General features: G+C 34.8%; 1 protein-coding gene across 9 annotated transcripts in view; it reads left to right on the plus strand.

Moving 5' to 3' along the window:
• CACNA2D1 (calcium voltage-gated channel auxiliary subunit alpha2delta 1) overlaps positions 1 to 27,245 on the plus strand; it is a 434,706-nt gene that overhangs the window by 345,673 nt on the left and 61,788 nt on the right. For all 9 annotated transcript variants that reach the window (XR_012629126.1, XM_074869856.1, XM_074869858.1 and 6 more), the window contains exons 12-14: positions 3,685 to 3,789; positions 23,796 to 23,874; positions 25,930 to 25,979. Coding sequence is in view for 8 of the 9 variants with exons in the window: in XM_074869856.1 (XP_074725957.1) it covers positions 3,685 to 3,789; positions 23,796 to 23,874; positions 25,930 to 25,979 (234 nt within the window). In the remaining variant the exon portion in view is untranslated. The remainder of the gene's footprint in view (positions 1 to 3,684; positions 3,790 to 23,795; positions 23,875 to 25,929; positions 25,980 to 27,245) is intronic.

Genomic DNA, 27,245 nt, shown 5'->3' on the forward strand with positions numbered 1-27,245 from the left:
TATTTTTTTAGTATATCAGTGATGTCTCTCAGTGTACAAATCTTTAATATTTTCCCCTAATCTGCCAGATTCTGGACTTCAGGGCGCTCTTCCCAGCCATTGTATATGCAGCCTAGGGCTAGAGCTGGTTGAAAAATTTCTAACCTTGTTAAATTTTGATGGAGGAAAAGAAAATACAATGTTTCCAAGGGTATTTTCTCAGCAGATCACTATGTAGATGAGCAGAGGGGTTTGGTGGGGAAATGATTGGGTGCCCTCTGCTGATGGTTATATAAAACTGCAAACAGGATTTAAAAGCTGTTGGATTTTTCAGACCAGGCTGAAAGGCATTTCCACTTTTTCTTCATCCATCTCATACAGAGGGAACCAGGAAGACACAAGGAATTTTACCAAACACAGCTTGTTCCTCACAGTATTCACATTTTATTAAGATTATGTATTACATTTGTTGCAGCACCAGATATGTACTTTGTGTATAGGCAGTATTAAGAAGACCTGAACACAAGGGAAGCCTCAAAGTGGACTAAAAAAATTACTTAAAAACATAATTGGAGATCTGTCTCATAGTGGGACCAAGTGTAACCAAGACAGAAGTGTGATTAGCCTCACATAATCTCTACAAGCCTGTAAATTATGGCTGGACATTGTGGATCAAGGGAAATGAAGAGATTGCACTAGGTTATAAAAATATAGTCATCCTTTTCAGATATTGGCAAATGCATCTGGCAGGAAAAGTAAAGGGCTGGTGATGAAGTTAGCACTGAACTCTGGTGACAAGACAATATAATAGGATGATATAATACAGGCCTAAACAAATAATAAAAAATACGCTTTGTTGTATATTTATGAATGCAAACATCCATGGAAATGAAATATTTTTTAACAGCTCAAATTTTCATAATAATTTTGTGGGTACTTTTTTCTGGATGACAGTTATTTCAAACAATTTTCCTGACTAACAAAGTAATAGTTCACAATAGTGCTGTGAAAAATTTACTGTTTGATGTGTTGCTAGATGAAAATAGACACTTCAGGTTTATTCAACATACTAATTCAAGTGATTATCAATAATCTGGTTTCCATCATTTTTATGCAGTATCTTTTCATTATTTATTATTTTAGTAACTTGCTATTTCTTTGAAAACAATAATACTTCAGCAATTCACGAGCTTTTTTCCCCCATACAATAATAACTCAATTTCTCAAAAATATACCTTGAAATCACCTCTTCTTGATTTGAGTAGCTGATTTATGGTTTGATTTACCTTCTTCTTCCTCAGTGGCATGGAACTCACAATGATAACTGCATTCTTGAAGTGTCATGTCATGAGGTATAATCCCGACCTGCCACTTAATAAGTTAATTTTAGGGATGTGAAACTTGTATAAAACAAAAACAATTTTAGGCACAGTGTAAAGTGGATCATGTCTTGCGTGCTTGTTTAAAGACAAGTGCAACAGAGAACTAAAAATGAATACCTAGACTCAGTTCCAGCTTGTAGTCTTCTGTGGTTTATGCTAAGAAGCCAGTTTTTGTCCTGGGGAAGCGTTAAAGAGTAGCTCAAGTTCATATTGCCCATAATAGTGCTCATTTCAAAATCAACAGGAAAGTTTTATAACATGAGCAGGCTTTGGTCCCATTCCTTGTCACCTCTTTGGTTTCCATCTGATTTTATTTTGGCCCATATATTAAATCACTGTAAACATAGGTGAGTTTATTTATGAAAAATCCAACTGTACTTTTATTACTTTTTAATATCGAAAAGATTGCAGTGCAAAGCAGTATCTTGTAGGTTATATTTCACAAGAAAAAAAAAGGTCATAAATTATTTAATTCCAAATGAAACACAGTGTGCTGATGACAATGTATTGATTTCAAGCATTTTTTATGTGTTGTTACGTGTAAGAAAATCTTTGGTTTTCTTCAAATGATTAAGTAAGTAGTTATTCACTATATTCACAATACTGAATATTGAACTACCAACACAAATCATCTCTGAGGAATAATTATTCATCTGTTGATGTAGTGTTTGCAAATAAAGTTTTTGTATTTCAGTTTTCTGGGAGCATTGTAGAACTATGGAGTTGCAATATTGAGGATTATTGGCTGGTGTTTGAGGGCTGCCTTTGGTGTTTCAGTCTCTTCATTACAGAACAACAAGGAATCAGATCAGAAAGTAGGATAAAAAATGACAAAGGGGAGTGGGATCATCTCACCTGACCAGCCAGGTGAAAGTTAGTCATTATCTAGTCACGAAGACTAAAGCAAGGGGGCACTGGCTACTTTGTAAGGCTGACTCTCCTATAGCAAATTCATACAGCAAACCGCAAGCTTGTGGAAGGGGAAGTTGAATTTATGTTACTGAATCTCTAAGGGCTTTACTGTCACATCCAACTACTCATAAGTACCAAGATGTGTCTGACTAGGACCATTTGTATGCAACACAGAGGACAAGAAATGCTGGCTGTAAAATTCAGAACAATTTGCTTAAACTAGATTCTTAACTTTTAGGGAATAACGAAAGAAGATGAATGCCAAAGGAGGAGCCTTTGTCTCCTTCCATAAGGAGGCGAAATTCCTATTCATTAACTTCATTGTTCTGGCTGTGGAACAATGTTTTTATTCCTTTGCACCACACACTGTGTTTTTCTCAGTAGTCTTTTTAGTTACTTTGACTGCTGAATTAGGAGTCAGAGGAGCTTCTAAATTCTCTCTATATCAGGCTTGCTCTCTAGAAATAATAGAACATGCTCAGTTCTTCACCTCTGAGTTGCAATGTAATTAGAAAAGTAGGTGATTGAGAGATCTTAATATTCTAGGCAGCCATCTCTTGGCTGCCATATATTGTCTAAACCTGATTCTAAAATACTTTTGTAAAGGTTAACTATTCATTTCGGTGTCAATAATTTAAAAAAAAAAAAAAAAACAAAACCAAAAAAAACCCAGGAAATAATTAAAAAAGTGGAAGATGGATCTTATTTTAAGGAAATGTGACAAAAATAGCAAATGGAAAAATATTTCTTTGTTTATAAAGTAGAGTTTTTTACATGTACCTATAGGGTGCCTAAATTATCAGAGTTTTCACTTAAGTGGTCAGTGAGCTTGATAGTTTCTGTGAGTAGGAGTCCAGCAGAAAAAAGAAGAACATGCAGTAATTTATTAGAGGGTCATTGTTCCCAAATTTACTGTCCACAAGGAAAAATGTAAGGATGAGCAAAGAGAAGAGTAAAAATGTTTAGAGGCCCTCACTGTAGAAGTCTCGTGCAGAACATCTGTAGAGGAACACTGTGGGGTTGATGTGATGGGTATGAGCTAAAGAGCTTTTCTTGTGTCCATGGAGGTGAGAGGAACCATCAGATCCCCATTCCTCTGTGTTGGGCCATATCTGAAATGAGTCATATTTAAGTCTCATGAAACAGAAAAATGGTTTTGGTTTGGGTTTATTTTATTTTATTTTATTTTATTTTATTTTATTTTATTTTATTTTATTTTATTTTATTTTATTTTATTTTATTTTATTTTATTTTTATTTTTCATTCAGAAGGGCTTATTGAATTAAATCCTAAAAGACTTCGGATGTTTTGCCACTACAGTGTTAAAGTGTAGTAAGCCATAAGATATAACAGTTGTTATTCCTTACAGCCTGAAATTAAAAAAGCTTCTGTTTGTATCTATCTCCCACAGCACAGTGTCTCTAGAGCTAACTGCAATAAGATTATTATGTTGTTTACCGATGGTGGTGAAGAAAGAGCACAAGAAATTTTCCATAAATATAATGAAGACAAAAAAGTAAGTGATATATGAAAGATTTTACTACATAAAATACAGCAGCTCAAAGAGGAGCATTTAAATATGGAAGTTAAACCATTTTTGGTATGTGTATAAAGTACTTTTTAAAAACACATTAGTATTGAACCTTAGGGCCCTTAACGCTTTCTCAATTTATAACATTTCTTTGAAAAAAACATAAAATATATTTAATATTTTAGAACGTGTGACTCATTGGTGTCAAGCAATACAAGGTATACCATAAACCATAAAAAATTAAACTTTTTACTGACATTTTTCTTCTATTAGTGTAATCCTTGCATTATCAAGTAGAAACACAGGTAGTTAAATGAGATATATCTATATCTCCTCACTGTGAATATTTTCTGTGGTTTTTTATTCATTAGGCAAAGGCAAAATGAGATCTCAAGGTTAGAATCTGATTCTGAATAGATTTGGACTGGAACAAACCCACATATTTTAACCAGTGAGGCTAATTATGTCTTTGAATGTCTTAGCTACGAGTGGGATGGCTTTCTATTGATGAAATTTGATCTGTAGTTCAACCAGAATTATGAGTTTGACATGAGAATCATGTTGTTCAGATTAGATTGGATTATTAGCTGTGCTGATTTGGGGTTTAAATTTTTAATCTAATCAAACTTCTGGTCTGGCTTTTGCATACTTATAGATGTAAAAATGCATGAATGTGTGTGTGTGTGAAATAAAATAGCTTTGTAAATTGTATCCTACTACGTTTCAGTGCCAATTATTATATTTAGAAGATTAATCACTTTCTAAATAAAGGTTAAATATGATCTGGATTCACACTGCAACTAAGAATTTATCTTTTCTAGTGCTTGGAGATGTGTCTAGATGTGTTTTTTGGGGGGGGGTTGTTTTGTTTTGTTCTGTTTTCAAGAAAAGCAGATAGAAGTTAGATCTCAATTCACCGAGACACTTTTAACAGTTGCCTTGGATGCTTATGTATAAAGCAGTGGAAGTATTTCATTGGAAACCCTCATGTATTTGAATTAATCCCTTCAAAAGGAGAACTAGAAATGCAAGACACAATTTCTATCTTGACCAGTGATTCACTCAGTGACCTTGAATAATCATTTTGTGTCTGCTTTATAATAGTGTTTCACACAGAATGATATGGTGGGGTTTAGTTAATCTTCGTGACTGAGCTGAAAGTACTTTTTAAACTGATAATTAGCAGGAAGAACTGAAATCATAGCAACTTGTAGTGTAACACGCATGGCTGTATTCTGAAAACGTATGCAGAGATTCCTCTTCAAATTTGGAGTTGGTAGCTTTTATTGTGTTACAACAAAAGCCATCAGCCAAAGGAAATACGTGCATAAGGGGGAAGATATATGATTCATTTCTTATTATTTCCCATTTAATTTGCCATGTTAGGAGGAAAACATAGTAAAATATCCAGTTCAAACAGCAGAACAGATCTTCAGTACTGAGATTTGTGGTCTTACTCAGATCATGCTTGACGATCGATTATTCCATGAAGTATAATAAATGAAATGTAGAATTTACTAATTTAAAATGGTTATTTGACTGCATCCTTTAATACTGTAAATTTGCATTGCCAAGGGTTGGATTGTTTTTATGTATACTGTTATATATAATAAACTATACTCTCACTTTCTTGTTCCCTCCAGTGAATGAGGGTTTGGGGGTTTTATTACATACAACAAATGTATAATGGTGATAATGGTCACTCTATGGATTTCTGATTATTTAGGTATAATTTCATATATAATGAAATGCAGTGCAGGTGTAACGCGAGGCAAATTTTCTCCAGTTGATTAAATTCTATGTTACTACAAGTTCAAATCTTAGTAAGCATGCACATTTTGTTACTTGTTTAATAAAGTACTAAGTTGCTAGATGCCTCCCTTACTGGTTTCTTCCAAGGTGACATTGGAAATACAAAAAGTACGAAGAACATTTTTGCAGGTATAATTTGAAGAACCATTTGCTTTACCCTTATAGTTTTCAATCAGTAACAATCCTTGTGGTGTTGAAGGGAAATTTATGGTTGAAAAACTTCTAATGAGACTGAACCAGTAAACTTGTTTTTAGAAATCATAATGAACCCCACCTGACAATTTTTCATAACTTTCTAATATATTTTAAAAGAAGACTAATACAAAATATGCTTGTGGTCATGTTCTCCTTAGTAAGACTACACTTGATTCCAGAATGATGACATTGGAGCTCTCTTGTTGTTCCCTCTCTGTGCAATTTAATGTTATTCTTAATCCAGTAGAGCATAATAACATAATTGGCAGACACATTCTAACATGAAAAATACATACATACTTTTAATTTTGCAAAGTCATAGTCACAAACATAGTGTTACCTTCTTAGATTGCATAATAGGCTGCTTTCATATATATAAAATTATGAGATATTTAAAGACATGTGGATCTAGATTCTGTTGTCTTTATTGCAGTTGATTTATAATTTATTTTACAATGTAAAATATAAGACCAATTTTATAATTATAATTTGTAGAGAGACTATTCAATATGAGTAAGGTGTTAAAAAGTTTTTCATGTTTTACCGCAGTAACACTTCATAATATACATATGTATCAGCTCATGTCTTTTCTTGCCTACTCTGCATTTATTTTAACATTTTTCTTTGTGTTTTGCATACAGTATATAAAAGATGAATCTTTATTGTCTTATTTCACAGTCAGTCACTTCCCATCTTGGGTACGCTGTGTTGTAAACTTACTTTTTTTTTTTCTCGTACAAACAAAAGACCATTCATTCAAATCTGTTAATCCTTGTTTTCATCTTTCTGATGTAAAATCACTTCATCTCTAAAAGTATTTTCTTCTTCATGTCAGTTACTTTGTAATTCCTTGTCATGAAAGAAGCTTCAATAAGTTTTGGCCCATCAGATGACATGACTTAGTACACTTGTTTGCAGTGCCCTTAGTGCAACCTTCAAACAAAGAAGTGAAAGAATACAATAAACAATTGGGAACAGCTAAAAGAGCAGCCTAAAATCTAGAGGCTGGAAAATTGTCCTGTTAAATTAGGGGGTTTAATCTGTTTGAATTAGCATGCAGATCTATTTAAAATAATTTCTGTCTTTACAAATAATTTACAGTCTGAATATGACAGTTATTATAAAACTTATGTAACACAATTTTGAGGAGGAACATTCCTAGTTTTCATCGGCTTGAAATGGAAAATCACAGTTGTGTTTCACTTTTGTATGCCTTTTTCCTTTATAAAGCCAGATTTTATTGTCACAGATTGCAACTACGTGCTGTGCCTGATATTTAAAAACTGGCATGTTTACCTTTACGATGACATTTGGGGCACTCACATTAAACGTGTGAAATACCACACACGTGCTAAATTTCAGGAATGGGGTGGTAAATTTTCATTTTATTTTCACTCATACTGCAGATGGCTTCAGTGAAGATAGCAATATAAATTTAATTGAAATGTAGGCCCAGTAGGTGTTCTCCATCCTGAGATTTTTGAGTTCAGATTGAAATTATAAAACAAACTATAGCTCTTCAGGACAAACTGTGCACCCTGAAATCTGTGTTTTGAAGGATTGCTCAACTTATGTGAGTAGGAAGAGACCTTAAATATACCTCATGTGCTTGCAGTTGTTTGAGGTTTCCTAGCATGACAGAGGTTTGTGTGGGTCAGATCAATCCTTCTGCCACACAGGTAGGATTGATCTGACCTCTCAGGTACGAGAACCATAAATTGGGTCTCATGTCTCATTCCCAGGGAATTATCTGTCATGGTTAATACAACCTTGTTTTATGTAGATTTTTCTGACAGTATCATTTGAGAAGAAATGGTGTGCAGAGAAGTTTTCCAACAACTCAGCTCCATTAAAAATATCTGTATGTGGTGAGCACAGAACTGCTACAATGATAGAGGTCCTATGGGAGAAGACTCTAGCTTGCTGTAACTCCACTGGGAAGTTTACAACTGGCAGTGACTTCTTTCTAATGGGACACATTCAGCATGTCAATAGAATGATAAAATGAAGTATCTGTGTGAAAGCACTTGCAAAACATTCTTCTAAAACAAAAATACCTCATACTGTCCTTACCAAAGGAGGGAACCATTTTCTTCATTGATTTGAATCTGTTATTGTGCAACTGCAGGTCAGTAAAGCTAAAAAGAAAACTGTTAATCTAGGCAATGGTGTATGAATCATTCTAGACAAGTGTTAGTCCTGACTACAAATGACTGTTGAAAAAGTCCATGATATTTCCACTTGGGGTAGCCATGGGATTCTCATCAGGTGTCAGTCTGAATGTATATAACTTTCTAGGATTACTTACAGAGCCAAAAATAGAAACAGCATCTTTCTGAACAGTACTATCAGCTTTGAATAGAGCTTAACAGTTGTCAAAGTGTACCCCAACAGTTCTTGCATTTCTGAGTGTGTGATAAGCTTGTGATGCAGGATCTAACATAAAGTAATTAAATTAAGGATTGAACCGAGCAAAATTCTGGTTTATATCTGAATGACATGTGGCATACTTTGATAGATAAAATTTAAGCCTTTTTTTAAGTTTTCTGAATTGTAGATTATTCTCTGGCCTTCTTCGCATTAGCCTTCTGTGATCTTTAGACAACCAGACGCTAAGATATTTCTCATTCCTCCCGATAGTCCCCCTGTGCTGATGGTACAGGAAATAGCATGTAGAAGAAATCTCCAGCTAACTGGTTAAACTGGCTCCCTGGGTCCTTCCCTAATCACTTCTGTCTTGAGAGAGTGTCATCTTCCAGCTGTTAATTTTAATTTATTGTACGTACTGTGACATGCACAACTGGTAAAGCTAAACTTGGGTCAGTATTTATAAATTCCACAATCCGTTCCTTTTTCTTTCAAAGTGGAAACTATATTATTAGAGTGTTCACTGAACAAATATCTTATTCTTAAGGCAAATTATCTATTTTTTACCTCTTTCTTACCTCCACTTATTAATGAAGGGCTTGCAACATATCCACTGTCCCAGCTTCTGAGTTCCTAACATAGATTAATGCCACTATATTAATGAATTTAAATATTCCATATCAGCAGTCTTCCTCCTGTTACAGTCATTATCCAAAGATGCTTTGGTAATAGTCAAGCTGCACAATACTAAACTATTTAAGGTCTTATATGTAAATCTATGCAATAACATTTTTTTTTTCAATATGATATTAGGAACACATTTTTCCCCACAAACCTAAATTTTGAACCACAGAATCACAGAATTGTCTAGGTTGGAAAAGACCTTGAAGATCATCCAGTCCAACCATCAACCCAACATTAACAGTTCCCAACTACACCATATCCCTCAGCGCTTTGTTGACCCTACTCTTGAACACCTCCAGGGATGGGGATTCCACCACCTCCCTGGGCAGCCCATTCCAATGCCTGACTACCCGTTCTGTAAAGAAATGCTTCCTAATATCTAGTATAAACCTTCCCTGGCGCAACTTGAGGCCATTGTGTGAAGCCCTATTCCCCCACTAAGAATCAGAGTACGGTGATTTTTAGGATACTTTTTTTTCAAAAATATCTATATATTGTCCTTTCAGTAGTCATCTCCTAAGCTGACATACCACTACTATGTGTCCATGCCCTGACAATGCTGTTGAATTACAGCAGTATGCCACAGCCTTTACCGACATTGTCTTTCACAGACCCCTTTATCTTGAGACTCTTTAACATCACCTGTAAGGTTTTTCTTAAAGGCTTCATTAAAGAAGTCATATCCATTATATTTCTTCTCCCTTTTTCACCTATTTTTCCATTCAGTCATCACATCACCTGTATATATGTATGCAAGTTTGCTGGACAAGATTGCTGCAAACTTAGGAGGTGCAGCAGAAAGTGCAGTGGGACAGAGGAGTGTTTATTTTAGGAAGAAGATCTGCATGCAGAAGATCCTTTTCGTGCATGTGTCCACACACACATGTATGTGTTGATACTGAGTTTCTCTTTAGGCTGCTGTTCCACTACGAGCATGAATCAGTCTGGGTTACCACGTGACATTTTTATCTACTGTGCAAGATAAAAATCCATGTGGTGGTGTTGAGAACTGCAGAAGGCTAATGAAAGTTTTAATATAGCTTTGTTGAAAAGTAACCTTATCGGTCATATTAGAATCACGCGTATCTGTTACATAAAACCCAAGTGGCAGCTTGTTTCCTTCAATTTTGGCATGGAGGGGGCTATTTGATACTTCCATTGTTGATCTTCAATTCCAAACCACTACATTAATAGTGATTGATTCAGGGTATCACATAGAGGTTGATGCTGCAGATGGCATAAAATGATTAATCAAGGCAACAAGGATAGGATATCACTTAATATAGAAAGCACATTATGTTTGTTTTGGGATGAAAGCAAGAGAGTCAGACTGCATTTTACTTATTTATACAAACAAAATGCTACATACGGCATAACTGGTTGAGGTTAGACACCAGAAGGTTTATCCTATCTCAGTCTCCTCATGTATTAACTCTGCATTCATTCTTAGGAATTTGGGATTCCAGTGAAATGCTGTGTGAGTCGATTGTATTCTTCTATAATTCTAGAAATGGAGGACTGGGACTTTCTGCAATGAGAAATTTAATACCTAGACCATGGCTAATGACGCTTACGTAGCCTCTTTAAAGTATCCAGTTCCACAGCTTCCTTAGGTATTGACAGTTTTCTGCTTCAACACCTACCTAGCTTTAGAAAGCTTTCCCTAAATTTCCTTAAGGCAAAATAAGCTTAGAGGGTTTTTTTTTCTTTTCATTTTACATTCATTAAAGAGAAAAATTAATTCTCATGATAATTTCCTCTTACATTTTAGGAAACCATTTTTATGTTGTCACCCTCACCCAACTTTTCAACTTTTGTCTTTTCAACTAAACAAACATTTCTTTCAAATTCTCCGGTTATATCTTAAATTCTTTTCATTCTTTACTATTACCTCTACTGTATATAATGGCATGTTATCTCTACCTTTCTTAAAACATACTCTTGAACAGTTAGAGACACTTAGGTGGTATCAAGTGAACAGAGTATTTTCTATGACTTTTTTTTCATGCAGCACTTAGGTAAATGCGTCATAGAATATAACTTGCCTTTTTGGAGCTGCATTATATTATTGAACCATATTTGGTTTTTTGCTTTGCTCTGAATCTTTTTGCCCTAACTGCTGTTTTTTACAGGTAATCTTCCATTTCAGTTTCTGTGTTTGATTTTGAAGTATTTTTAATCTTACATTGCAGTAAGCAGCTTCTTCTTGTATGTTTAATATATACCTCTTCATGAATTACTAGTTTTCTTCTAATCCTTTATTCTTTGGATTATCTTCCTACAACACTCATCTAGCTAGTTCTCTCGAGTTTGTTGGAGTCTGTCTCTTTATCCTTGTTTTACTGCTGTCATACCTTCCTTTCCTTGAAATAAAAATTACTTGTGGATCTTTCACTCAGAAGATCTTCTAGATTTTCAGTTAATTCCTCCTTAAAATTCAGAAATAAATCTGTACTTGTCATCTTCTAGAATAAGAAATTTTCCTAACCTGCTACAAGATACTCAAGAATTGTGTCTCACAACATATTGTTTTATTTGCATGAACCTATATAATTAAAGTTATAAATAATTTTTGTATGCTTTCAGTGTTTATGGAAGTGCCATAAGTAAATAAGAACTGACTATAATCAGTGCAGCTATAGACAGAGAAGATATAAATTTTTCTGCTCTAAGTGCCGTGTAAAAGTGACTCACAAATCCCATTCATTTAAAAACATAAGAGTGAAGAAAATTTAAGTTAAGAATTGGTTTGTGCAGATAGAGAAGCAAAACCAGACACAATAAAAAAATTAGTGTGATTATGAAGATTAAGAGATGCTTTTCTATAAAATTACCTGTTACATAGTCACACATCTGTGTATCCACGGAGTCTAGAGTTTTCCAAAGGTTAACTTTACAACATTGGTATGAAAATGCAACTTTCTGTGAAGAAACTGCAGAATTTTTCCTCTTGATAGAATAAGTAATGTAACTAAGCTAGCACAACTGAATGTATTTTTTAAAATAGCTATTATCGAGTGACTCTAAAACTTTATAGAAATCTTAGTTTCCAAATGCTGCTTAGGCCAACTGGTAGGCGGGTGTTGAGCATTAGCTGAGCATTAGTCCATGAGTAGATGGAGTTGTTTCACATGGGATGGGACATCTTTGTATGAAAAGATTTGCCAATGCACTGGTGGAAAAAGGAGACAGAAATATGTAGGAGGCTTTATACTGGGGCTCAAGGGAGAAGTTACAGAATGGGAATCTCTGTAGTACTCAAGAGAATACGGGAACAGCTGAAACAAACAGATGGTAGCACAAGATGTATGCATGCAGCAGCCTAAACAGATGATGGGTTAAGAAGGAAAGGAAAATTTCACGAAACAAAGTTGCAGTCCATTCAGATAACAAGAAATATGTGTTTATATATTCAAGAAGCATAACAGAGGAAAGGGATATGAGGGAAATGAGAAAGCATATGTGTAGGTGTACTGTAAACTTCACTTAAGCAAGTAGAAACTCTGCACAACTTAAATGTAAAGTATTAAAGATTGCTGCAGACATTGTAAGGAAGGGTTGCTTTTTAGGAGAGAACATCAGTACCTGAGCTGGCAGAGCACTGTTTGAGAAATCTTATCAAGAGTAAGAATTTTTATATGTAATTAGGAAGGCCTTTTTGTATAGCACCTTGAAAAAAATATTTATGTTTTGGCATGGGATGAGTATTCTGGTGAGAAACAAACAGAAAATACCCCAGTCTCTACTTAGAAAATTAATTGGATTCAAAATCTTGATTAGTCTTAAAAGCAAAGGCTAAAACCTGCTCTGTCATATCTTCAGGAAATCATATGCACACTCTTTAATCTTTTGTACTATACAGGATCGACTTTAATATACAAGAATGAATGTGCTATACAGAATAGATTGTCTCTAATAGGAGAATGAGAAACTGACTGTGCAATCTTGTACTTGCATGGTTATGGAAAATGACATTCAAGTTTGAGCTTTTAATTATTTTCTCTTGAGGTTTTCACAACCATTTTTATAGGTCTCATTCCTAAAAAAGTAGAGAAAAAACTCCAAAATTTAAAAAAAAAAAAATTGTTATTATTTAGAACAGAATCAGCCCTCATATGCAGTCTTTGAATTCATAATTTATTATGTGTCTCCATTCCTCTGTTCCTGTATTCAGCTTCTGTTTGAAATCAGTAATTTTAGTTGAAATCGCATTCATGTTAGCCTTGTATCAAATTCAAAATTCTGTAGTGTTTTCTGAGGCTTAGATGGGAATTCTGTGCTTTGTAATCTCATTATTAGTCATGTGCAAAACAAGGCATTTAATCCTTACTGACCAAAGAATCGGGTGTGCAAACTGCAAATGTACTTTTTTAATAATTATGACTTTATTTAAATGGAACTTTTTAACAAGACTTTGGTTTATTTACAAATGATTTTATGAAGCCACCTCTTTGCAGGTGATAAACTATATAATGCAGACCAGCCATATTTTATTCTTGATCCTACATGTAGACAGGAAAAACAACAATCTCAATGCTTTCTACTGCAAACTTAGTCTGTTGATGCTATTTTATTTGAAAACAAAAAGAAAGACAAAACCAAAATGCTCTAAGGCAATATTTTGTCTCTAATAAATTTTTCTCTAAGGATCATGTTTATAAATAAGGCTGAAGACCTTTTTTTCTTTTTTTAAGTAAAAAGGCAGACATCATGAGAGATGATTAAAATTCATTTATCTCACATCATAGACTGAAAAACAGCTTATATCTTGTCACCTAAAGTGTGATTTAACAAAGTACATTGTCACTGCTCTTTCAGACATTGTGAATGCTAAATTTACAACTAAATTTACTACTAAATTTACTAAGAGCAATGTGTTACAAACTGCTAAACACACCAGGGCTATAGATAACCCCCATGTGGATTGCATGCAGGATCAATTCTATTCTTTTTTTTTCTGAAAATTTGATTTATTTAGCTGATTACAAAAGAAATTAACATGCATATCATTCAGTATAGGATGGAACTGTTATGATTAATTTTATTATTATTAAACCATCCGTAGGATAGATGGTATATGTAAAACTTTATATGTGGAATGTTCTTCACAGACAATCCTGAGATTTCAGGTGCAGTTTGGCAAGAAGTACAATGAGCGAGCATGCACAGTGATTGCATTAATTGCTAACTGTGAAGGATGTTCTCTGTTACATGATTGCGCATAAGACATGGTCTTTCAGCCGTGCTAGGACACTTGCCAGTTGCTGACAGCAGGCATCATCAGTGCCTGCTTGTGTCAGTAACAGGACGTCTTACCTGCAAGCAGAAGCAAGGTCAAGTTGCCCTGAGCACAGTCCTATATAGCAGTGCGGAGTTTCCATTGTTACACAGCAGCTATTATTTTTTTCCCCATAAGAAAGGAAAGGGAACCAAACTTGAATCATTTTTGTTCCTCAATCTTCCTCTTCTAAGGTGATCTGAAGATACTGTTCTGTTCTCAGGTCAATCTCCAAGAAACAGCCTGTGAACAAGAGCAAAATCCCTTCGCCTGTTTAACTGGCATACCCTTTTCCAATCTCACTGAATCATTTTCATTTAGAATTTTCATGTTCTTGTGAGGATCAGGCCATTGTAAAATTAGACATGAACTTTCTATAACTGATAGTTCCAGAGGAAGATTTCGTGTAAAACAGTCCTGCTAGAAATGAGAATTTCCAATGGCCCTTCCCTTTCCCCCAGTCCTTTTCCCTCTTCTAATACAACTCTTTGGCGTTTGCAACCATTTAGTTTCAGTTGGTGTTTTCTGTGCTGTACAAGAACTGGAGTAATGGGATTAAAAAATGGAGGGTATAACTATACAAATGGGATAGTTAATATACTATTTTCAAACAAGGACTATTTGCATGAAAAAAAATCAGAGTACCTGGTTAAAATGATTGTCTGAAATATTCAATGGAATATTAAATATTATTTTAAATCCTTAGCTGATATTTGTAATATTTCTTCCCCAAGGCTTACAAGGCCAACAAAAAAAAAAAAAAAAGAAAGAATACTTAGTGTCACAATATGAACAGCAAATATCTCTCTAATTAATCTGGTCCTTTCCAGCTGCTCAGCTGCCTCCAAATGTTGTTTTGACTATCAAAGAAACACTTAAAATGCTTTTAATCCAGAGTGCAGAGGGAATTACTTTGTCAACTCCTTTGTCTGGTCCCTGATATGAGCCACCAAATTCACAAGGAACTCTCAGAAAAAAAATGACTTATTCTTCAGGGAATGCTACATGCTGAGTGTCAGGGAGAAGTAGCTTAAGGAAAGGAGAAATTTATTTGTTTTTCATTTCAACAAAGAAACTTTGTTATTAAAATAACCAAGGAAGGAAACAGATCAACTGAGTATATAGAGTCCGGGTAGTCAAAGTAAAACACTCAACAGCTGAACTGTTAAAAAGATGACAGTGTAATTTCTTTATCTGAAAACTTCGAGAGAGGATGAGTGGCTAGAAAATCACCTGATCTAAACTGAGTACTTTACGCTTATTTCCAAGGTGGTGTGGGGTGGTCTGGTGAGGACAGCACTTCTGGTGGAAATCACAGGAGAAACCACCAGTGTGTCAGCATCCTTTGAGCCAGAGCTACAGCCACAAATCTGCATCACAGAAGACTACTTGAGTACTATTTTGGGATTTTCTAGATAAAATCCACTTCTGCCTTTCAGCAAGATGAGCTAAGAGTACATCAGCTACATTGCACTCTATTGGAGACATCATAGTAATCAAAATGTCTTAAGGTACCACTTACATTAGTAAATCACATGGGGTCAGGACTTGGGCTTGGAGACTGTGCTGCAGTCATTTATAGGTTTTAACTGTTAGTTAAACTTGGGAGGTTTTCAGCCTCTGTCAACTGGTGCGCTGCCAGACAAGGTGCTGGGTCTGCTCCCAGGGCAGCAATGAAAGGCAAGAGGGAAGGAGCAATGGTTTAGCTTCTATGCATGTATGTGGGCTCTGCTGCCACCGTTGCTCTTAAGGCTGGAGAGTAGACCAAGGCCCAGTTTTTGGTAGGGTTGACACAGCCAAATTGACTCTCAAACTTAAATTCAGGCACATCATTGTGAAGTCTTACTGGTGTTTTTGAAAGCACATTCTCTTTCTTACCACTGTTCTTGAGACTAATGTAAAAAGCTAATAAAATAGAGCTGTTTTATACCCACACCTAGAAAATTTTGAGATTAAAAAACTTCACCTTATTTGTGGAGACAGTGTAGTAAAGAGGACATAGCCTCCTTACATAATATTCCTACAGTAAGTTACTGTGAGCATACAGAATTTAATAATTCTACTTGAACTTCTGTGATACTTCTGGCTCATCAAATATTAAGTTTAAACTTAAAAGAGTTAAAGGATCGCATAATCAGTGGTCCATCTATCTAATTATAATCAATGCAGCAGAGGTAGGTTAGTAGGTATCAGCAGAGTATTTGTACCTTCACACTTTTAGCGGTGCAGCAGAAGAGGAAGGGGCACCACATGCTAGCCCTTTCGTGAGTAAGGAATGAGTTGCTGTAGTTCCACAAGGTGGCACTAAGAAGATACAGAACAGTGACACTGAATTAGTATTTTTTTAGTTCTGTGGGAGTTGTAATTCTGAAAATTTTCCATATGTTAACCATAATGGTTTTTTCAACCTCTGCGCTAGAAAATATCCCCATTTTCATGCAGATATGTTTCCTTTATGAGGAAACAAAGCAAGCTCGATGAAACCACTTTTTTCATTTTTGAAACACTGCAATTCTCAAAACACATTTCAGGGATTCATGGCATTCACTTCAAAGACTTCTTCAGTGAACATGCACCTTTCATTGTATGCATATATTATGAAGGCTTCAGGTATAATCCTCAGTTGTTTGTTCCTTTTGTTGAGTAATTGCATATAACTGCACTACACCACATATCAGTGTTCTCGGATCTATTTTCCAAATATATTAAGACCGTTAAATGGTTTTGGGCACATATTATCAGTATAGAATCATATCCAAAGCAAGTCAGATTCTCCAATAATGTCTTAATATATAACAAATTTAATTTTTCTTTTAATTTTAAGATAGAAGGACTAACATTAGATTGTAATGTGAGCTAATTTTTAAAGTGTCATTATTTCTTTTCTTTATTAGACTATAATTACACAGACTATAATTAGACTATGAATTCATAAGTTAGCATGGCAGTTTGAAGTTTGAGAATGAATTGTAGTGAATAAAAGATATTAATGATAGAGAAGACTGCAAATACACATGGAGAGTCTGGGAGAAATAATTCACTGTGGATAAATGTCTAGAAAAGTAGTTCCAAGGACCTGTTCTATTAGTCTTTAAACACGTGCCTCAATTAAGGCATTTTTCCATTGATATCAAGGGGATTACTTGCATAGTTAAATGCCTTGCTGAATCAGACCATAGAGGGTCAATTGTGGAAACACTCAAGTAGGTGTTTTATCAAATGCATTCATAGTTTCTTCATGTTGATCAATTCAAAGATGTCCAGTGTGCAATTATCTTTGCATCTAAATATTTGAGAGCTAAACTCTTATTGTTTCCCATGTGGGTTTTTCTCCTTAGTTTCCCCAAGTCTACACATATTTTTGGAGAGTACCCATAGCAAGAAGTAGATGCTAATGTAGTCATAAATATCAAAAATACAACTTGATATATTTCTATTGGTGTATCATGCCATTCTTGGTGTTTCCTAATTTGACATAAAATTGTGAATTCTGCATTTTGAGTTCTAGACGTTTAAAACTTCACAACCTTAACACCTGACTAAATTTCATACCCCGCTGCTTAAGTCATCTCTGTGTTTTTCCCAAGGAAAAATGTGTAGGTAGTCTAGAGACACATACAAAAGCCCAAATCTCCAACTTCTGAACTTTCTTGAGCCTGGTATTCAAAGCAGTGGAAGTTTTGAATTTGCTCAAACTGAGAAACATGAACTCAGACCTCTTTTGTATGAGCATTGAGCTCTCCTGTAAAAGATTAGAGGCACCACTGTCACTGTCATTTTGAAAAGGGTAAGCCTTGCTCAGTCCATCACAAGAAAACCAGCTTTAGTCATGTGAGTAAATCAGACAGCTGTATCCATACTAATAAATGATCCAAGGCCAGGGTACAGGATGGAGAAATGTCTACAATTATCCATACTGTTTAATTGTTAACAGACCTAACTGTATGGTTCCTGGCCTGTGGCAATCAGCTCTTTTGAACAATGTGTGGGTTCATTTCAGGGGGTAGCATGAGCCGGGGCCAGTTCCCAAAAGATGTTAGAATGAGATCACCCAATATGGGGTGGGGGGACAGGGAGGAAGTATGGCAACATAATTTAGCTATAGAGATGTGAGCCATGCTGTGCCACTTGCCCTCATGGCCCGAGAAAGAAAACAGGTTACATCCTATTTTATTTACTGCATAAAGATAGTCTTCCCTCTCACACATCATTCTGAGTCTTACCCCTGCTGTTAAACACAGAACTTTTCTCTTCTCCCTGTGCTTCCTAGGGGAAAAAGCTGCTTTACTTTTATAGATGCAACCCAAATGGTTCAGGACTGTGTCCCTGGAAGTCCTGAATCTAGCAGTTCAGCATGACAGATTATGGACCAGAATTTAGGTGAAACTTTGTATTTGCTGCATCCATTGGTTAATTCTAGGTAGTTTCCTAATTAGTATGTGGGGTTTTCAGATCATCCTCTGAAGTTCTGTCTCAGTTAGTTCATAGCAGAATCCAAAATCATCTTCAGATTTCTGCCCACAAATGTAAAGACAGTAAGGAAAAAAATACATTCACAGTTTTAACTGTGGTAGCTTGAAAACCACATAACATTTCCCTATGGCAGAAAAGTATCAAAATTATATTTATAAGGGATTTAGAAGATGGAGTGAATAACGGAATATAGAAAAGTGGGTTTATTATTTTAATCAGAAAAATAGGCTTGGTATATTGTCCTCTTATATGAGAATTATACGTATTAAATATAAACTGCAAACAATTTTTCACAACGTCTGATAAACACATTAGTGGGAAAAATAGTTTCCTGGATCATGCTGGAATTACTGATTTATTTATTCCTTTTACTACAGCTTCTCTTGGTCTATAGTAAAAGAGATTATCTGTGAATCTTTAACTGCAATTATAAAGGTCAGATTAAAATATTCTGAAAACATGTGGTCATCATGAAAACTGAAGTTGCATAATTTGATGAGATCAGGTTTTGACTCAGTCAGTTTGTTTATCTAGTGATAAAGATACACTCTTGCTAGTTTACATGATAGATGTAAAATGATGGGATTCATCTTGCCTACATCTACCTGAGATCGTGTAGCTCTCTTGATATCTGATAAACAGACATATATATCTCCAAAGGTCACTTTATCTCCTCCGAAACAAGAGAAATTAAGATACACATAAATGGTTATTGAGAGCTCTCTCCCTGCAGAGCATAAAATTCAAGACAAATAATTTATCTATCAAAAAATATGCATGTTCATCCACTCTGAACCGCTTGCAGAGTGGTTGCAGTTTCTCAAACTCTCGTAGGCCTACACATATTGCCTACACATATATACAGTGGTCTAACGTAAGTGTGATTTTGTGCTTAGTTATCACTTTGAATTAACTTCACTCAAGCTGTTAATCTTTTGTAATACTCATAACATGATACACCCAAAGGAAGAATCTAATTTAATCTTTATTTATTTTATGCCAATAGCAAAGTGAAGAAATAAGGTAAAAAACAACTGAGATCTGTAGGGAAAGCAGCATTTTCATGGGTAGATCTTCATTTCTGTTTTCATCACAACTCTCTTGAGTGCCATTATGTCCTAATATCTGCAGCAGTCAGAATCTTTCTATTCACCTTGGGGTTTATGAGATTTTTGTGCTAAAGAGAAATTCAAAATTAAAAGCAAATTAATTATATAATTAGGCAATTGTATTTTCTTCCATACAGTATTCTCCCTCTACTTTCTGTAGCTTTCCTTTTTGTCTACTACCTCCTCTGATTAGGAGTTGGATTTTTGCTTGTTTTCCTTTGGCGTCCTTCATTGCATCCTAGGATAAGTCAGTTTGCAAGGGACCTCCGGAGGTCTCTAGTCCAATGACAGAAATAATATCAAGTGAGATTGTTCAGGGTTTTATCTAGTCTGATCTATAAAACCTCAAAGGAGGTGGCTTTACAGCCTCTCTGGGCAGCCTGTGCCACTCACTGTCTGACTGTCCTTACATTAATTCTACACTTGTTTTGTTTGTTGATAACTGTATTGCTCTACTATATACTGTAAATTAATTGTACAAAGAATAAAAGCTTTTTTTTTCTCCCCAAGATTAGGTTCAGAGTGACAAAAATACAGAGAATTAGCTACCCATTACCAGCACATGATATATTAGTGACAGAACTAACACAGTTCTGGACTTGCACCCTCAGTGGTAGAAATCAGGACTTTTGTATTTTGGAACAGTTTCAAGACTGTATTTGATTGGGATGGCAGAGCAGGCTGGTGCTCATCTCTAGTTCTTCTCCATTCTAAGTGTGTGAGTTTTCTAGAAGTATTTAACTTTGAACAGTCCCATTGAAAATCAGAAAGTGTGAGAGTTCCTATTTGTTTTTCTGATTGTTCCATTTTTTTAAATTGATTTGAAAGTTATGTTTCTTTATGAAGAGAATAAGTGGATCCCACCTGTATGGAGACAAGGTTGCACTTTCCCTGGGAAACGGTTTGGGGGGCAGAAGTGTCCATCCACTGGTGTGGATGGTGGAGAGCGAGAGTCATAGCAAAAGGACCCAGGAATCTGTAGTGTACACAGAATGTAAGAGGCTGCAAAGAAGCACAGGAAAGAAATAATCAGGCCTTGGTGGTAATGGAAAACAACTTCTTGGGATCAAAGAGTACTTGGCAGTTTGCTTCAACTCAGAAATCCACTCAGTTTGTTGAAACCATACTTGAAAGGAAGGACAGGCAAAGGGAGAGGTGCTTACATCTATTGTGTCTGATCCAGTTGCTCCAAGTGTTCTCAGTCATAAATTCCCTATTAAAAGTAATTAAATCTGTCTTTTTAAATTTAAGATCCTTTTGTCTTCTTTGGACAGATGTCTATAAGGAAAAGGTATAGACAGATGCATCTCAGTCCTTTGGCTGACTCTGGGTCCTATCACAGAAAATGTTAGTACAGAGCATTTTTTTTTTTTCTAAAATTGGTTTGTTTAATTTGACTTGCTGACTCATTTTTCCAGCTGGTCTGTCATTCTACTCAATTCCAGATGAGGCAATAGGAAAAAGAAAACTCTTTTGAATGTTCCACCCTCTTGCCAAACCAAGTAACAATTAAAACCTCCAATTTTCATTGCAGTTCTTTATCTTTGTTAATTATCCAAGGAACAGTAAATCAGATATATTGTCCTCTGCTTGTTGTCAATAATTTAAATTCTAAATTCTTTATAGATTAGTTCCAGATTTAACATGTTGCTTCTTTTCCCTATATTACATACCATTTCGCAACTTGAATCCGATGCAGTGTTTCATTCTTACATTTGAGATCAAATGCTAGACAGTCCAGTCTAATTGACTCATGCGTTTTATACACACACAAGCAAACCCATATGACTCTGTCTTAACTTACTTAAGTAGTTACTTTTAATCCAAAAGAGACATCAGGTCACTCGACTATCTAACTAGTGACCTTTAGTGGGCTTTTTTCTTATTTCACCATAATTTTTGAGAAGAATGCAATCTGAATCAAGTGTTTCATGGACACTAAACTGGTAGCAGTGGTGAGTCCAAAAAAGAACAGGAGTGTAATAAGCAGGGACTGTGTGAGTTGAGAGATACCAATAGGAAACAACATTGAGATATTCAGCTTGGAAAAAATAAATGGTAATTAAGTAGAAACAGAAAGATCCATTAGAAGAGTTGTAGCTGACTTTTGGAAAAGAGGTCAAGTACAAATGGGGGATGGCAAATATAACTTGAACTTACAATGTGATACGATGTTAAAAAAATAAATGAGATGCAGACATATCAGGTGAAGTCGTGTTTGCGCTATCAATACTGATATTTGCAAGGTAATAGAAGGAATTTTTCATCTGTCTCTATCCATATAAACTATGAGAACAAATTTTTACCATCACACATGTACAGTCATTCCCATACCTGTCTGGGTAACTAGAACTGTAATTGGCTTGAGTCATTACTGAGAAATGACATTGTGTGGGACAGTCTTATTAGTTTTATTGAAAAAGTTCAAATTTTGTCTGTATTAAAAAAAAAAACAAACAAAACCAACAAGCACCTGAATCAGCATCCAGTGCAGCAGAGTAGTTGCTTTAATTCTGCTTTTAACTGCAGAAACAAAGGGTTTGTATGCATAAAGCAAATCAAAATATATTAATTAAAGTTGACATCTAGCACAAAGCTTTGTTCGCCCTTCTTGCATATAGGGGTCAACATTAATAAACTCTCATCAATTGCTAGCTGCTGACGGATGATTTGGAGCTATTCCTAGAACTCTTGATTAATATATATCTCTGATTATGTCACATAATTTTTGCAGCTTATCTGACAAATGAAGGTTTAGGTAGTAATCGCACATGCTAAATAATGTGATGAAAATTTGTATAAACAATATTTTAAAAACTTAGCAATGATCAGTAGTTTACAAGGAGTGTCCACAATGTTATACTGTGACTATTATTTAAAGAAAACATTACCTTATTAGCCAGTTATAGCCTGCATGTAAATTAATTTTATTATGGTTTAATTTTAAACATAGTCATCAAGTTCCATAGAAAGGAATTGATATTCTCATTTTATATTGTGGTCTGTGATTTGTAAAGTGAAGTGGTAAAGTTAATGGTCCATAAAGAAAGAGATGCCTGAAGAGGAAAGGCAGTCTGGTCCTTCCTTCAGAGGGACATGATAACAGCAAACAGCTTATTAAAAGTGTTGGGAAAATATTTTCCCCACCTTTTACAAAAAGGCTCAGCTTCTGAGGTAAGTATTCAGCCAGAAGCTGAAAAATAATATTTGTAATTTTTCTACATGTCTTGTAGGATTTTTAATCTGTGTACAGCAATACTGAGTTTTGGGTTTGGTTCTGGTTTTTTTATTCAAATCAGTCAATTTGCATGGAAAACAGTTTAAGCTGAAAACCCTGTTTTCTGTCCAAAATTTGTATAGCATTTGGTGAATCTTCTGAAGCCATTACTGCCCTCAGTTACTGAGGTAGATTGGAATTTACATTGGCTAAACAGAGTAGACTTATGCTTATAAAACACCCAGCTTTCATGAATATCAGGAGCTTAAAGTGAAATATCAGAAGCTTAACCCTTCCATGGAACTCTGTTGAGCCAATTTAGTGGTTTCACATGAAAAGGCTGAAAGTCTGAGCAAAATGAGAATTTGTTTTCTGTAGTATCTGAAAATTTCATATCTTTCCTGAAATTATTTTACATCCTAAAAAATCCTGTTTTGCATTGCTTTGAATTCTACTGCCATGCATAGTTTCATTTTAATTCATTTGTGAGCATCTAATATTGATAGGAGATTACATCAACTAATTTAACAACACCTGAGGAGGTATGATTACCATCCTAGGGGAAAAAAAAATAAAAATTAAATGGTTCATGGACAGTAACCAGTGTAAGAGTTTTAAAGTATGAAAGATGTATGAAAGAATATTCTTCTTGAGTTCTGCTTCATGGACCAAAATAATTAATAGGAATTCATAAATATCATAATAACAGTGTATCTATTATAGTAATAAAAAATGGAAAATTCAGTTTTCTTTTTCTGTTCAAATGTATGAAAAATCCAACTATCATTAATTTGAGAGTTGCAGTTAATTAATGACATATAGTTAAGTTATATGAATTGTTTTTTAACTTGTATAGGTACGTGTGTTCACGTTTTCTGTTGGTCAACATAATTATGACAAAGGACCGATTCAGTGGATGGCCTGTGAAAATAAAGGTACTGTGTTTTTCTTTGAGACTATTCTTTGCTGGAGCTTTGGATAGGCAATATCTTTATTATTCTCTAAAAATTATAATTTTTTTTTCAACCTGATTTTAGCTGTGTTGTATTTTTCAATAAAACTTCCAAAAATTTATTTGATGAAATGTGTATATGCATATATATATAAAGAAGCTTTCATATTTATTTCTGATTATTTAAAACTATATTGCAAGAAAAATATCACAGTATTTTAACAATAATATTAATAATAATTATTATCATTACTATTATTTTATTATGATGGTTCAGTTTTGAGAATTCTTGCTGTAATAGCCATCTATGAAAAGATGGAACTGATGACAGATAAGAAATTAAGCAAAGCTGTTTTATATTAAGGGATCTAGACAAAGGGCGTTTTTGTTTGGTTAGTTGGCTGGTTGGATTTCTTTCCGTTTTTCTCCAAAACTTACAAGGGACCCGATGACTTACATTATTTTTCCTTTTTTTGATGAAAATACCAAATTATTCCTTCTGTGATTTCTTAGCTTCTAAGAGCTTCTTACATTTTTTATTTTTATCCTGATTTCTTTATGTAGGAAAAATAAAGTAAAAAAAAAAAAGTGAAAGTAAGGAAGTAAAATACTTTCTCCTAAAATTTCTGCATGAAGAAGTGGTCAGAAACATTTAAAAAGACTGTGAAAAAGAGGTGTCTCAAATACCCTACAGTATAACTATGGAACAAGAGATAAGAGATCAATACAGATAAATAGAAAATAGAGAAATTATCAAACAATATTGTTTAATATTTTAAATAGAGCAGTTTCCAGGTCTGATTGAAAATGTGAAAGTATTTTACAAATCAGTGAGAAGCAAGAGGTGATAGGTGGGATAGATTACAAAGGGTCTTGAAAATAAAGACTGCCAGGGAAGGAGGATAAGATACAATTCTCAGGCATGAGAATAATATAAACCAAAGATAGAGAAAGCGAAAGATATAGATACAGAAATAAGTAATGATATAGAATAATACATAGCCTGTATGAATAGCATACATATCACCTCAGTATGCTGACAAATTATGCAGAAGACACTACAGCTTCATGAGGAGCAGATTGTACTGTCAGATAATTACAGAAAATTAAACAGGGATTTTTTAACTAATGTCTTTGTATCTTAAAATACTGTGTGCATGTGAACTCCATTGTTTCAAAACAAATGAGGACCAGCTGGCTTAAAGCATAACCACCTATGTCATTTTATTATCGAGGAAAAATGATCAGTTTCTTCTGTCCACAACTGATGCGATTATTTGTTTGCATATCCAAACCCCAAATTTTTATTTAATTTTTCCTTAATTAAAAGTTTTCATTTATTATCATGTCACGAATTGCTTATGGCAAAGTAAATGCCTAACCTCAGTACTCTTACGTCTCCAGTTCTCCCCGCTTCCTTCCAATTTGACTTACAGCCTATGTGGTCTGAAACTGGATCTCAGTGCCTATCTTTTCAGTCTTATTGTTGCATATGGGAAATATTTTTAATTCAAACAAATAGGTGATAAAATCAGTGATGAATAAAGACAATTCTGCTGTTTAGTTAGAAGAAATATCAGTTTGATTTTTTCATCCTTCCCACAAAGTGCCTTATATTTTACTGGTATGAACTTCACTATTGTGGCAGGCTGTAGCCATATGTGCATTCCTATATGCATTCAGCATATAATCACATTGCTGTAACAGTATATTAAAATGACCATTAAATATACTTGCATATCAGACTAACTGGGTATTCGGGAGTACAGATTTAGTGCATTACCTCAGCTTTAAAAACAACAGACAAAACAAACGTATGCTCTCACTGTTTAAGAGTAACTAGCTTGGCCTATATGGCATGGTGACGTGTCATAGGTGGACATGTGTTGTGATGGCATTTACTGAATATTATTTCATTTATACATGGTAATTTCTATAAAAATTAAATTAGAAATTACAGGCTAAATTAAATTCCTCAAGATGAAGAGACTAGTAATATATTACAGTAAGATGGTACTATTTCTTTTCCAAATTTTAGGTTATTATTATGAAATTCCGTCCATTGGAGCCATAAGAATTAACACTCAGGTAAGTGTTGGCCAAATGCAGATAGAGTTGTAAAACAAAGTAATGGAGTAATTTCTATTCTTACATGAGTTACGTTTAATGTCTATTTGCATCATTTAAATTTTAAGATGTGCTGCATCAAGAACAGAGAAAAAACCAGATCTTTCTTTTACATATGAGGGATTATTCTGTTAAAGTATTCTTATTTATTTATTTATTTTTAATAGTTTCAGTGAGCCATTTCACAACATTATCCCTGTTTCCCTGGCCAGCTGACCCACAGGAACTTGCATGCATACTAGTCACACTAGCATCCTCTAAAGCAGGCTGACCATGTGCACACAATGGAATTGATCTGCATTCTGTAGACCTCTGCACAAGGACTATGTTTTGGGCTCAGTTTTCCTCCTGGATTTACATGCTCCCTCTTTGTTCCTGAGACATGGCAACATTTTTTTTATAAAGTTCTATAAACCCAGTCATTTTTTATAAAACATCTAGACATTCACAGTCTGCCTTCTGCCATACTTACAGCATGATCCTAAGGGTTTGTATTACTGTGGGTCTGTGTGAAGGCATAGCCCTGCTAGAGTATCTGAGCCCAGCTGGGCAGAAACAGTGATCTGGTACAATCCTGCTTATAGGACAGATTCCCAGATTGATTTAACCAGTTTGGGAGAGACGTGGCTTTTTTCCTTCAAAAATAATGCAGGACAATTTTAGTAGACATCACTGTAGATCATTAAGGGCACAGGACCCTGGAATTATGTGGTGTGATCCAAACTGACAGCGTAGATCAACAGATACTATTTTCAGATGTCTGAAAGTCCATGTATGCACATGTCCAGAAAAGCAGAGAAATATCATAGCAGTTCTTTGTCCTTCCAAGGTCAGGCATGACATTTTTTGGCAGAAAATTAGAGTCCTTTTTTTGGCTTGGATAAGAGTCCTTTGATTCTGTTAAACTCTTCCAGATAGTGTCTGGCAAGAAATATCCCTAATATGATCAGACAAATAGAAAAGGTTGAAGATGGAAACAAATTTGATGGCATCCACTCTTGAACCAGACTAGAACTCTGATATCTCATAAGATCAACAGCTTTAGCCATACTCCCGAACTGAATGGAGGAAGGCAGGGACTGTGAGGTTTTATAACTGAATTTTTTGTTCCATTAGAAGCTATACAAGTTGTTGCTGTAGGAGCTTAACATACCCAGCTGTTACACCACTCACCCTCCATCGCCCACTCTGTCTTCTGGGATGAAGGTTCTGTGATCTGCTTGTAAT

Source organism: Strix uralensis, chromosome 5, assembly GCF_047716275.1.
Source record: "Strix uralensis isolate ZFMK-TIS-50842 chromosome 5, bStrUra1, whole genome shotgun sequence".
In the NCBI taxonomy this organism is placed as follows: domain Eukaryota; kingdom Metazoa; phylum Chordata; class Aves; order Strigiformes; family Strigidae; genus Strix; species Strix uralensis.